This window comes from Ammospiza nelsoni, chromosome 2 (assembly GCF_027579445.1).
Source record: "Ammospiza nelsoni isolate bAmmNel1 chromosome 2, bAmmNel1.pri, whole genome shotgun sequence".
In the NCBI taxonomy this organism is placed as follows: Eukaryota; Metazoa; Chordata; class Aves; order Passeriformes; family Passerellidae; genus Ammospiza; species Ammospiza nelsoni.
The window spans coordinates 80,612,008-80,626,077 of NC_080634.1; the positions used below are offsets into that span (position 1 = coordinate 80,612,008).

The following is a 14,070-nucleotide window of genomic DNA, read 5'->3' on the forward strand; positions in this document are numbered from 1 at the left end:
AATAAACATGTTAATTGATTAGATTTTGTATTCCGATTTTATATTCTCTCTGTCCTTGGCAGAGATGAAGAATGTCATATTCATGTGTGTGAATGTCTGGCCTGTGCCTGTGTCGTGCCTCTGTCTGTCTGTCCCTCCCTCTCCTCCCCCTGTGTCCCGGATGGCAGCAGCAGGCACCCAGCTGCTCCATCGGCACCGGGCACCCCAAGCCCCTCAGCCCGGGCCGCCCTCAGCCCGGACCGGCGCACACAGCCCCGGGAGCGAGGCCCGCAGCCCCGGGGAGCGGGGCTGGCTCTGCCCGAGCATCCCTGCTCTGCCCGGCTGCAGAGAGAGGCCAACCCGCAGGAGAGCTCTATTTACTCGCAGGAGAGCCCTATTTACTCGCAGGAGAGCCCTATTTACTCGCAGGTTTCTCTGGGCAAAGCCGGAGCATCTCAGCCCCCCCAACACCTGGGAGGCTGTGTCTGGGTCTGGATTTACCTGCTGACCCCCGGGGGGAAAGGGGGTGTTCTGGTCTGTCTCTGCCCCTTGTCTCTTAGTAAGGCACATGCAATACGTAGGAATAATATTTTTATTCATTTGCATGATTTTTTTTTTGTTGATTTTTATGGGGTTTACAGAGATGAAAAGTTTTAAATTAGCAATTTTTTTATTATTATTTAGGAGGTATCATGTGTCATAAAACTGTTGGGCAAGTGTGTGACCTTACGTGTAGCAAATACATAAAAATAGTGATATATCCCCCCGAGCCATAGTTTATAAACCCTGCCATGTCGTAATGTATAGTGCAATCTGTTATTGAAAAAATGCATAAATTAAAAAGTTCGTTTATAAATCAGCACCAATATATCTCTAATAAGATTACATTACATAAATTATTTTTTAAAAAGTTCATACCTCAGTTTATTATTTTCTATTTATTCAAACGGGCTTTGAAAAACGAATAAAAAGCAAATTGAATGAGCTTTAAAAAATTATTTTCTATTCAAGTTTTCGGCTTGTTTTCAAAGTAACGCCTGCTTCTTTAGATCCAACACAACAATATGAAGACAACGTTTAAAGGCTTCCAGAGTGACAGCACCATGCACTGTACTAATAATATAATATCTCTATGAACTATACATAAATTTATATATTATCAGCACCAACACACCGCACGGAGGACATGCAGGAAGAGTCTGTTTCACATTACATCGTTCATTCAAGTAAGCTGAAAAATATAATGATTTCTTTTTTGTACAAACCACATCAGCATAAACAACAATCTATCACCAAAATTAATAAGATAATTCTTTGGTGTGCTCTGTACTGTTACAGGGGAGTCAAAAAAAAAAGGGGGGGGGAAAAAAGGGTGATGTCAGAAAATAAATTAATTTGACTGTACAAAATAATCGCGTTCACATACACGTTATTAACAATGACAAGACGACGTCCACCATTCACGGCACACAAAACACATTTCCACAAGCCCTGGGGGAGGGGAGGGAGGCTGCCGCTTCTTCTCTCAGGGTCTCTGAGGAGGAATTAGTGCTCTTTACTTCATTTGCGCCCCGCTCCCGACTCCAGGGCTCTGGGCTGGGGTGTTCCCGCAGCCCCCGGCCGCAGGGCTGGCTCTTGGCAGCTTTGGGCAGGCTGGCACCCCGAGCCCAGCCCGTGTCCCCACCCCGGGCTTCCCTCCCAGCAGCTCTGGTCCCCGCCTGCCAGGTGACTCTGCCGGGCCACTTCAGGGGGATGCTGAAAAGCACGCAGGCATCAGCTCGGTTGGAGAGATGAAATGATATACAAAAAAATAATAATAAAAAGATAATCCCTCTGTGCCTGCCCCCTACTCCGGGACTCGTCAGGCCCGGGGGCTGCTCGCCCTCCCAACCCCCAGCGGACTGGAGGGAGCATGAGGCAAAATCTTCATCTGAGAGACGAACTTTAAAAAAACCACAATAATAATCAGAGTAATAATAACACCAACCCCAAGGAAAGCAAAATTCGCAGAGTTTCCGTGTGCTGTTTTTAGGGGGAAAAAAAAATCAAAAATGTATCACAGTATCACAGTTGTCAAATAGCAGCGTGTTTCTTTTATTCTCTGGCTACGTTGTAGGAGCCATACAAGTACAAACCGTGGAGGAGTGAAAAAGGAGTTCTGCATCTTTTGTCTTTCCTTTCATAAATCGTTTGCACAATGTTATGGCTAAGGGTGAAAGAAAGGCTGCAGAGAAAATGCCGGGTGCAGGTGGGACCCCCCGACTCGGGAGAGAAACCCTCAACTACAAAGGACCTGACCTGCAAGAGGGGCGGGGAAATGCATTTATTTAATTTTATTTTAAGGGATGTGCAACCTGTCCTTGACTAGCTGGAGCTTTAGCAGGTGCTGCTTTACAGTCAAGAAGCTGCTGCTGACCTGGAGCTTCACCCAGGCCAGAGAGGAGGAGCTGGGCTGGCAGCTAAGGTACTTCAGAGCCATTCCAGAGATTGGCTGGGCTCTGCTTGTTTGCAGCCTTGGCCAGCTTAATCTTGTTAAGAGCAATGGGCATGGGCAGAGTGGAAGATGGGCATCTCCACTGACACCGTCCCCCTGCAAAATTGTGCGGCTCGGGTGGCTGGGACGGCCCAGCCTGGCGTTATTAATGCTTTTATTTACCAAAAAAAAAAAAAAAAAAAAAAAAAAAAAAAAAAAAAAAAAGAAAAAGGTCCGAGTCTCTTTAATTAAATTAGTTACCATACAAACACCATAGGGTTTCGTACATGGAATAAATAGCGCGAGTCAAACCTGATGGCACTTCCACGGCAGCGCCCCGTGCCAGGTGGCTGCCTCTGCGGCCCGGGCCAGTGCGGTGGGGCCGGGGCCACCGGCAGCTTGGCACGGCTCGGCACGGCCCTAAGGAGCAGTTCTGCCCCCCGAGGTCCTGTGGGGCTCATCCTCCTCGGATGCGGGGGAGGTGCCGCGGCTGGAGGGGGTGCGGGCCCGGCGGGGCGCGCCCCCGGCCTGGCAGACGTACCACTCGCTGAGGTCGGTGACCGGCGGCGAGAGCGCGGCGCGGCGCCCGCGGGGCGGCTCGGCGGCCGGCTCCGCCTCGGGGGGCAGCGGGCCGTCGGGGGGCCCCGCCGCCGCGTAGCCCTGCGAGCCCGGCGGCGGGGAGGGCGGCGGCGACTTGCAGTGGATCTTCATGTGCTTCCGCAGGGAGCTGGGGTGCGTGTAGGACTTGTCGCAGCCCCGGATCTTGCAGTAGTAGGGCTTGTCCGAGGTGTGCACGTGGGAATGCTTCTTGCGGTCGCTGCTGTTGGCGAACTTCCTCTCGCAGCCGTCGAACTCGCACTTGAAGGGCTTCTCCCCTGCGGGGACACAGGGGACACACGGCACCGTCACCGGCCCTGCCCGCAGCCCCTCCGCAGCGCGGCCTGCGGGGCGAGCGGCGAGGGTAAACATCCCCCTTCCCTCCTTTTCCTCCCCTCGCCCTTCTTTCCTCCCCCTTCGCGACAGTCCTGACACGCCCGAGGTTTCCGACTTTTCCCCCGTGTTTTGCTGCCTGTCACACGTCGCTGGCAGCCCTCGGGCCCCGAGTCCCGGGCTGGCGGCGGCAGGGCCCCCCCGGCCTTGTTTGCCCTCGGCGGCGCTCCCCTCGCACACGAGAACCCTTCATTACCGCTCTAATGACCGAGCCCAAACAAAACCTCTCAATGCCTTTGCCTGCGAGGGCTGGCGTTCGCCGGCAGCCTGGCTCGCCTGGCACATCTCCTGCGTAATCCTTTCCCAATGGGCACTGCGCTGGAGGAATAATTAGTTTGGGGAAAATAAAAGTAACACCTGTTTAAGCATCCCGACACAAAGGAGGGAGCACCCGCAGCCCGGACTGGGAACCTGCAAGCTGGGGGGACCAACCCAGACATCGGAGATGAAGGCAGAGTAGCTGCTCACCCTGGGCAAATTTGGGTCTAAACGTGTGCGGATGATGTACTTTGAAGAGTTTTTACACATTGCCTAACAGTTAAAGGGGTTGTGAAAATCAGCCCGGGGCGGTTAGCCTGGCGTAGCTCTCTCACACACGCTCGTCTCCTGCAGCACGCCCTGGAACACAGATGTTCTGCTGCTTATGGCCATGTCCTTCTCCATAGCTCCGAGCAGACCCTTCCTCGCAGATCCCGAATGGGGCTGGGTAAATGCCTCTTGCTGAGACACCAGAGGAAAAATAAAAAAGTGGCAGATCCCTGTACGGAAGCTTCTTGCAGCGAGTTTTTCTCACTCTGCCGTGCTACACGGGAGTCCAGCACAGACAGACCTGCCCTGATAATCTTTGTCATTACTATCGCGACTCTTGAGTCCCTTTAGACGTGGCTGATGTGTATTTTCAGACGGGATTTGCTCTGAGGGCTCAGAAATAACAACCCAGCAGCTCTCTCGGTGGACGTTTTCTCCTTACTAGCAAGCGATTTTTACTACTCCTCCCCTTTGCAAGATCGTATCGCGTTTATTATTTATTAAAATAATAATGGGACTAAGAAAACTATTTTTATTTTTAGAAGCAATTTCTTGGCTGTTACTATAGAAACATACACCTCCACAGCTTATTTATGCATCAATTTGTTCAATTGAAATCGGCTCACCTACCACCAATGTGGTAGCACTAGAAAGTGCAAGGTTTATCTTAAAAAAAAAAAAAAAAGGAGAAAAAAAATTAAATTGTGCTTCATGGGTTTTAAGTGCATGAAAACCTCGCACACCCCTGAGACAAGCTTCCAGTCACTTCGTTTGTTCATTAATTACTATTAATTTTCCTGGGAAAACAAAGCAAATCTCTCAGAGGTTTTGGGCAGTTTCTAACTGTGTCACCCCAAGGCTGAAGGCTCACACATCCTGCTGCTGGCCGTGACCGGCAGAGCCCGAAGCCCCCTGAGTAATGCTCCAACCAGCTGGACCAAACCGTGTCCACTCCCTCAGGGTTTTAGGGAAGTGCCTTTCCACCCGGATTCACGCGTGGGAACCCTCCCCAGACTCCAGATCGCCACGACCAAATTCCCCATAAGTCCAGGACTGGCGAAGGTCCCGGTGTGTCCCCGTTGTGCTGACGAGGCCACCACGTCAGAGTTTAACCATTTGTAGGTGGTTTCAACCCACGGAAGGGGGCGAGATGCCGGACGCCCCTCACTCCTCCTGGCACCAGCAGCGCGGGTGGAGGGGAGAGGCACAGATGGGGCTTGGGATCACTTTTTTGGAAGGTCTAGGAATCGCTGGAAGGAAGCTTGACCATCCTGAGCATCGTCCTTGGCAAGGAGAAAGCAAAATTGCAGAAGGGACTAGGTCCCGATTCCCCCTGGAATGCACCGGGTTTGGGAATAGTGATTTGTCCCCAGAACAGGGCAGCAGCTGCAGAGCTTGCTGTGCAGCCCCCCGGAGGATGCTTCTGAGGAAAAAGAAAATAAAAGAAAAAAAAGGGGGGGGGGGGGAAGGTCCTAAACAACAAACGCTTCCTGAATTATTGAAATACTCTTCTTCCTCAAGAATTACCAGAAACATGCAAAATCGCATAATGATTCGATTATGTTGCTATTATTTTTTCCCCCGGGCGCGCCAAACGCCCATAATATACGAATAGTTTGTAAATCTCTCCTGCTCCCAGGCTGCACATGACTAAGTCAAAGCCGAAGCGGCAAAATGAGTAATTAATCTGATAGGAAGGGGCAGAAAGTTTAGGATCCCTTGTCCACTCGAAGGCGTGGGGAGAAATACGTAGGGAAAGACCCCTGTCGCCTTTGCCCTCCCATGGGCAGAGCTGTCATTAGGGGTGGGATATTGCCCCCCTCCCCGAGGACTGCTTTGGTGCCACGATAGAGTGCATCTATCCACTCTGCGTGGATAGAGCCTTTCTTCGTGGGCTCACGCACAGACATCCTCCCGGGGACTGCGGGTAGCCCCAAGCTGAAAACTTCTCCAAATTTTCTTTGCAAGAAGCCACGTCCCACGCATTGCCTCGGGGCAATGCTCGACCTCATCTAAGAGCTGCGAACTGTGCCTGATACGAATTCGGGTTTTGGTGGGGGGCTCTTTTTCCCGGCTGAACCTCTCTGCCTCCACGCAAGCTTCTCCCGGAGTTCTTCCCACCTCCCTCCCGCCTGCCCCTTGGAGCTGAGATGGGTAAGGAGTTGCGGAGCCCAGAAAAGTCCGCGGTGAACTTTAGTTTTTCGAATAGATGACAAAACCGCGGGCCTCCAGCTAACTCATTCCGCGGTGTCGTTAACACAACAACAACAAAAAGTGTCAGACCTTGCCCCCTCCTCTCCCCCGGAGGAATCTCCCCCCACACGCCATGCCCGGCTCGGGGTGTAGAGCGCCAGGCATCCTCAGGGCTCCGCTGCTACACACGGGCTCGTGCCTGACAAATTCTGGAGATAAAAATCTATAATCCTTTCAGCCATGGGCCATTTGGTTTTACATCGGAACAACACGTTGTACGGTCGCCGCTTTTCTCTTCCCGAGCAGCAAACAATAAATCAAGAAAGCAATTACGGCAACTCCACTTCCTTAAGTAACCTCCAAGGAATAATATTTGTCTGCCACTATAAATCCCGGCTTCGTTCGTTTTCGGCAGTATTTTACACCCCGATGGAAATGCGTATTTCGGGAGTGGCGAGGAATGAGGAGAAAGTGGAGGAAAAAACCCAACCCAAACAAAAAAAAAACTACCAAAACCAAACCCAGAAAAATAAAAAACACTAAAAGGCTCAAAGACACCCCAAGCCCTTCCAGGGGCCCCCGCCTGTTCCCCGAGGCATTCTCCGGGGGCGCCGCTCCCTCCTCCCGTACCCCGCCGAGCAGTCGGGGCGACTTTGAAGTTTGCTTCTCAGATCCACAAAGGGAGGGCAGCGTCCTCCGGTGAGAGCCTTCCCCCGCCTCGCTCCCTGCTCCCGGCTCCGCGGGCACTGCCGCCGGCGGCAGCAGCCCAGGCAGCGCCCCGAGCCGCGGCACCGGCGGCACTCCGGTAACCCGGCGGCACGGGCAGCCCCGGCAGCGCAGCGCCCTCAGCATCCCCCGTGGTTCCGCAACATCGCTGGCCCAGGGCGGGGCGCACACCCGGCAGCATCGCTGGTCCCGCTAGCAGGGACAGTCCCGGAGCGGGGCAGCCCCAGAGCGCTGGTCACAGGGCAGTCCGGCAGCGCCGGTAGCACCGGCAGCCCCGAGCACCGGCACCGCCGCCCGCAGCGCAGGGGAACTGCGCCCCCAAGAGCCCCCGCGGCCCCATCTCCGCCGGGCCAAGCGGCACCCGCCCGGTTCCGTCCCCGCCGACAGAAGCGGTAGGAAGGGCAGAACCGCCGTCCTCCGGCGTGCCGGGGGGACGGGGCAAAGCGCAGCGCCTCCCATCCCGGGGGGAGCCCCCCGGAGCGCCCCGGACAAGGGCGGCGGGAGCGGGGAAGGGCGAGCGCTCATCCTCTCCTCGCTCTTCCGCAGGGGCTGCTGCTCATCTTCGCCCGGCTCCGCGTTATTTATTAATCGGTGTATTTATCCGGTGCTGCCGGGATGCGGGAGGTGGGCAGCGGAGGGGGTGGGGGTGGGGAGGGAGCTGCCCAAGGTGAAGGGGGGGCTGGAGGGGGGGACGCGACACGTGTGTGCAGGGCAGAGGGGCCGGGTGCGTGTACGTAGCTGTGTGTGCGTGGCCCGTGTGCTGCCGAATTACTTATTCATGAAAAAGTCACATGTTCGGCGGTGCGTAGGAGAGGAGGAAAAGAGGAGGAAAGGGGAGAAAAAAAAATAAAGGAAGGAAACCCTTGGGGGGAGGGGGGGTGGGGGTGTGAAGAACAACCCACCTGTATGAGTCCGCTTGTGGATCTTGAGGTTTTCAGAGCGAGCGAAGACCTTCCCGCAGCCGGGGAAGGGGCAAGGGAAGGGCTTCTCTCCCGTGTGTACTCGGATGTGGTTGATGAGTTTGTATTTCGCTTTGAAGGGCTTGCCTTCACGGGGACACTCCTCCCAGTAGCACACGTGGCTGCTCTGCTCGGGCCCACCGACGTGCTCCACGGTGACATGGCTCACCAGCTCCTGCATCGTGCTGAAAGTTTTGGAGCAAGGCTTCCTAGCGCCCGGTGGCGGCGGCGGAGGTGGAGGAGGCGGCTCCCGGTCGATCCACTTGCAGATCAGCTCTTGCTTGATGGGCTGTCGCATGTATCGCAGGAAGGCCCCGGCCGCCGCCGCGGCCCCGACGTGGCCATGGTGGTGGTGGTGGTGATGGTGGTGGTGGTGGGGATGGGGGTGGTGCGGGTGCCCGTGCCCGGCCGCCGCCAGGTTGAGGTTGACGGAGCCGTAGCCTTGCAGCGCCGAGGAGGAGGAGGAGGAGGCGGCGGCGGCCCCGTAGTGCGCCTCGGCGCGCCCGTAGAGCTCCCCGGCGGCGGCGGCCGCCAGCCCCAGACGCATCTGCCCGTTGAGCGGCGGGTGGCGGCCGGCGGGCGCGCCCTGCTCGCCGGGCGGCGGCGGCGGGAAGGCGGCGTGCGCCCCATCGGTCGCGCCGTAGGTGCCGGCGGCCGAGATGAAGACGCCGTGCGGCGGCGGGTGCGGAAGGTGGGGGGAGCCGGCGGGCGGGTGCTGCTCGCCCAGCGCCCCGTGCGCGGCGGCTGCGGGCAGCTCCCGCCGCAAGAGAAAGTCCCGGCCCGCCGCCTCCCCCGACGGGTATCCCGGGAGGGCGGCGGCGGGAGGCGCGTAGGCGGCGGCGGCGGTGGTGGCGGCGGCGGCGGTGGCGGCGGCGGCGGCGGCGGTGGTGGCGGCGGGCGCGGCGAAGGCGGCGGCGGTGAGCGCCTCGGGCGTGAGCTTGAGGGCGGCGGGCTGCGCCATGTGCTCGGGTCCGAGCGGCGTGAGGGCGCCGCCGGGGTCGCCGCCCGCGTCCCCGGGGTGGAGGTGGGCCGCGTGGTGGGGGTGGACGTGGTGGTTCCCCAGCCCCGGGAAGCCTGTCATGTTCTGGTGAGGATGGGGCTGAGCCGCTGCCAAATCCGCTAATCTCAGTGTCGGGTTCCTCTTGCTCAAAGGGGGCTCCATAACGACACAGCCAAGCCCATCTACGCTCGCTGTTGTTATTTTTTTCCCTTTACCCGCCTTCAAAAACATGTATATATTAAGCGGCTCTTTAACTTCTTTTGTCTGCGCTCCGAGCGCCGCGCATCCCTGGCCCCGCTCTGCCCGCCCGCGATTGGCAGAGCCCTCACCACACTTCGGCGGCGCGCTGGGGAATACGGCTCGGACACCGCGCCGGAGGGATTGGACGGACGGCGATGATTGGCAGCGGCCGGGGCCCCGCGATTGGCTCCCTTTCAGGCCGCCGGCGCAGCGGGGATCCGCCCCCGCCGCCCCCCCGGGCCCCCCCGCACCGCCCCCCGAAGTTGCACTCGCAAAACTTCCCGGGGCCCGACGGGCGCGCCCGGCGCCTCCCCCGCCGCCCCCCGCCGGCAGCACCGGGCAGCAGCAGCCGCCTCCGCTCCCCGGGCACCGGACGGGGCGCCCCGCTCAGGTGCTCCGCCGTGTTTACGTTTGCGGGGCCGTGGGGTTTCGCTCCTCGCCTGGCGGCGCGGCTGCTGTCCTGCTCTGTGCTCAGTTCCCTTATCTTTTTTATTTTTTTTTTTGGAGGGCCGCGTTCATTCATGGATGAGGCGGGAAAGCGCTCCCTCCTGCAACAATGTGCGCAACCCCACGCCCACGCGAGGCCGAGCCTGTGCGTACTCATGCCCAAGGCACCGCTGGGAGAAGGCGGCCAAAGTTTCCCTGAAAAGAAGACGGCGGGGGTTGGGATTCCTTTCCTTTAGAAAATAAACGAGTGAGCGGGGAGGGGAGGAGGAGGGGGGCAATGGCACATGTTAGAGCCAAGTTTTGGGAGCCTGCGCTCGCTGCCGCTTTGGGACTCCCTCCTCCCGCAGCGGCTTCCCGGGGCATCCCGGGGAGAGCCGCCCCACGCCCCTCGGCGGTCCCACAGCCGTGTCCAGGCAGCTGCATCCCCTCCAGCCCTCATTCGGCAGCGGCGAAATAGAGATTAAACCCCCGCAGCGCTACTGGCCCCGAGCATAAAGGCTCCTCGACTCCTTCGGATGTCCGAAGGGTAGGGTGGGAAACGGGGGAGTCTCCGGCTGGCATGAGTCGGCCCCGAGCTGCTGCACCAGACGAAAAGACAGGAAAAGTGGGAGCTCTCCTGCAAGGGGGCAGAGGTAGAGGACGGGCGGGGACAGCGATGGGACCGCCCCTGGGGTGCGGGGTGTGCTGGTCCTCGAAAGCGAAGCTCTTTGCGGAGCGCCGAAACTGGCCCTTCGGTACAAAGGATGCTGCTGCCCTTTGAGGGGGTTGATTAGGCAAGGCCGGGATTTCCCTGCGAGCCAAAAGGGGAAAGGAGCATTGTCGTGACTTTTCTGAGGGAGAAGTAGCTTTTACTGATATGTCATCTGCTCTCTTTAGGCTGTTGGTGCCCCTGGGAATGCCTTGAGCTCCCGGGCTCCTGGAAAGTGCAGCCAAGCTGGCTGCCCTTCCCTGCCTGCGGGGCAGCCAGGGACTCTCCTCCTCCTCTCCGGGAGACGAAACGGGGCAGGGGACGCCAGTGGACCCACACGCACCTCCGGCTCTCCCCGGCCACCGAATCCCCTTGAGGAAACCACATCTGTGCGTCTTGGCCGCTTCCCCGTGCCAAGCCGCGTTCAAAGGAAGCGCCGTGCTGGTCCGGCATTTCCTGGGCCAGGCTCCAGGTTCCCCCTCCTCTGCCTCTCGCGGGGGGAAAACTCGCAGGATTTGGCCCACGGCTGCCAAAAGGGGGGCGAGAGGCTCTAGGGGGAGCTCAAGGGGGAGAGAGATCCGCCGGTCCCCTCCCTTCTCTCCCCCACGGGAGACGAGCCAGTGCTCCCGGCTAGTGTGGCCGCCGTCGGGGTTTCAGTGATGCTGCAAGGCAAGGAATGGGAATAAATGATCCCCGGGTTTTAAAAGCGGCTGCTCGATGGTTTTATTGCACAGTAAAATCTTCACGCAAAGTAGCCATACGTCTGTACGGGTATTTATACACATGTATTTTCTACACGTCCAGCCAAATAGTGCCCTTCTTCCTCCCCAGATTCTGGGCGCCTTGCTGGAGCAAGGTCCAGAGATGGAATGGTTTGATGGGAGATGCTGTGGAGGTGAACAACAAATATCACAGCTCCGTGGAACCTTCTGCACGCCTCCCTGTTCCTCTCCTGTTAAACGCAGGTGATGTGTATCTGTCATCGATTTAATATGTCTTAATTCAAATATACACCCCGATCAATTTCTTTTATGAGAGGCCATAAAAATATGGAATTATTTTATAGCTGGCTAATAGGCAGCTGACCTGTGACTGTGGGGAGGGAGGGGTTGACGGAGACTCACGTGGAAATTCGCTCATTTTTAGACTGGCTGCAAATGCCGGGCAGAGAAGGTGGCTGCCCGCGCAGGGACAATTTTGGACGCTGCCAGCTCCAGAAGAGCCATGAAGAATTTAAAGCCCATTAACTCACCGACACCAGCTCAGGCCCGCGCTGCCGCTGCCCCCGGGCTGCAGCAGAGGGGAGGCGTGCTGTGCTGCCCCCACAGCCCCCCACAACCCCAGAGCCCCCGTCGGGGGTCGGAACGCGCCCCGCTCCCGCGGCGGAGCCGGCTGCACAGCCCTCCCGCGGGGCTCCGCTCGCCGGCAAACCTGCCAAGGGACACCGGGGGAGGCTGCAGAGGCGGGGTGAAAGCCTGGAAGCCTTCACATTTATTTCGTAAAGCTTCCTCTATAAACTGAGCTCGGGCTATCGGCTTTAGGAGGTGTTTAACCGTAAAACGCTGTGCTGTGAGCTGCATTATGTAAATGTATGCTAATGATCATGAACACCATTTACAAACAATCGTCTTAATGCACGTCTTATTGATAGTTAGGGAGCGGGGAGCAATATTTTATAAGGTGTAAAACATTCTTCTGGGGAGCCATTGGAAAGGGAGCGCGATTGCCGCTTTCCCCGGGAAGAGCTGCTAGGCTCCCCAAACACGCCAGCAAAGCCTGCCCTCCTCCCGAGCCGTCGCGGGTGGCTTTCCACGCCCGTGGGGCTGCTCTGCTGCTCGTGGGGAGCCTGTGGCACGGTGCCCTCCCCGAACGTGCTCCATCGGAGGTGGAGTCCGCCCGCAGCGGGACGGAGCGCCCCGAGGCACAGCCCCGTGGGGACCCACACGGGCAGGACAGACGCACGGCACCCTGGCCACCGTCCCGTCAGGGGGATTGCACGGGGGCGCCGGCACCTCGGCCGGGAGCGGGAGGCTGCCCAGAGGCACGAAAGGGAAAGAGAGTAGCGATATGGCAGTGAGACTCCCCACCCCATCCCTGTGGAGGGGCTCAGCTGATGGATAGCTTACGCTCTTAAAAATTAAACTTCTCCTATGCCAAATGTCGTCGCTCCGTGCGTCCAGGCGGGAACCTGAGGCTGTCACAAGGATCTGGGGCTAGGGGCTGTCGGGGCCGGGACCAGCCGCACCTTTGGAACAGGGATTTAGGAGCATAAGTTTCGGAGCTGTCGTGTTCAGTGCGCGCATCGCCAGGGAAAGAGGGGCCATCCCCTTTGGGGTTTGCTCAGTTAGGGACAAAATAAGGAAAAAAAAAATCTTATCTATCTATCTGTCTATCTATCTATCTATCTATCTATCTATCTATCTATCTATCTGTCTCTCCAAAGAAAGAAAGAAAGAAAGAAGAAAGAAAGAAAGAAAGAAAGAAAGAAAGAAAGAAAGAGGCGGTCTCAGGAAACCCAGGCCAAATTTTGCTCTGCTCTCTCTCTCTTTCCCACTTCCCCTCTCTCTGAACGTCACCGTTGGAAGAAGCTGTTGAGATAAATCAAATAGTGACACTTTGACGGCTTTACTTGTATAAGCAATATGGTTACCATATGGCATTGTTATTTATGAATGACAGCATAAATTGTATTACAGAGTCCATCGCGCTTTATTGGGACGCTTCTCCCCTGACTCTATCGTTTATATGGGCATCTCCAGATGGAAAAAGGTGCATCTAATAAAGGCCGCCAGTGCTGCGGCAGACCCATTTCGGGGGCGTTGCGCCGGGTCTGTGCTGCCTGTAGAATGAGCGGCGCAGTGGGGCAGGGCGCGCAAATTCCGCGGCGCTGCGCGTCCCTCAGCCGCAGCTGGGCAGGGCAGGGGCACCGGCTGCCGCTCGGCCGAGGTTCCCGTCCTGGAAAAAAAATGCTACACTGCTCCTGGCCGCCGCCGTCCCACGGCATTACCGCCGAGAGCGGGGGTTTATACATATACAAGTGCAACTGAAGAAACAATAAATATTAATGGCACGAAAGCGAGGTGCTTCTTCCTTCTGTCCCTGCCTAGTGGTTTTTTTTCCTTCTTTTTTTTTTTTTTTTTTTTTTTTTTTTTTTTTTTTTTTTTTTTTTTTAGCGTTTAAAAGTTACAGCTTTGGCTCAGATTTTCATTATTTCCCCTATTTCTTTTACATTACTCTGCCGGTAGAGCCTGACAAAGAACTTTTGTCTCGAAGTGTGTGTTTTACAGAGGGAGGCTAGAGGACAACACATGTGGTCTTCACGGGTCATAGGTCGAACGGCCTAGAAGTGGCTCGGATCGGCACCATCAAAGCTAACCTGCAACTTAATATCCTGTTGATGAGCTTGTTGAATTTATGAGTGTCTGTGATACAGACAACGGTGCAAGTGATGCTGCTCAACGGGCCCCTTCTCGCCAGGCTGCGGGCCGGCCACACTCCCCCTCTCGCCCGCACCTCGTCCCGTTACCTGCGCTGGAAGGCTGAATTTTGGGGGAAGGACACCCTCTTCCCCCTTTCCTCTCTCTCTCACAGGCACACACACCCGTCTCCGGTGGGTCCTTCCGCCTCTTTTCCCGTCGAGGCCGTCGCCAGCCGCATCCTCCCGCTGCAGAGCCCCCGGCCCCACCGCAGCCTGCGCCCCCACCGCGGCACCCACTGCTGCCAGGGAGAAAGGGGGCGCGGAGCCTCCCCAGAGGGCGGTGACGCCTCTCGGGAAAAGGGTCAGAAGGAGAAGGCGATGTATACAGTTCAGAGGAAACAAGAAATTGCTCTCCCCTCGTGCCGCCTC

At 57.2% G+C, this 14,070-nt stretch overlaps 1 protein-coding gene across 1 annotated transcript; it reads right to left on the reverse strand.

Annotated features, from left to right (window-relative positions):
- Positions 1–2,872: 2,872 nt before the first annotated feature.
- Positions 2,873–9,079, reverse strand: ZIC5 (Zic family member 5). The gene is given in 4 exon segments (XM_059466470.1): positions 2,873–3,327; positions 7,792–8,674; positions 8,677–8,746; positions 8,748–9,079. Coding segments are annotated over 4 exon segments (1,740 nt in total).
- Positions 9,080–14,070: the final 4,991 nt, after the last annotated feature.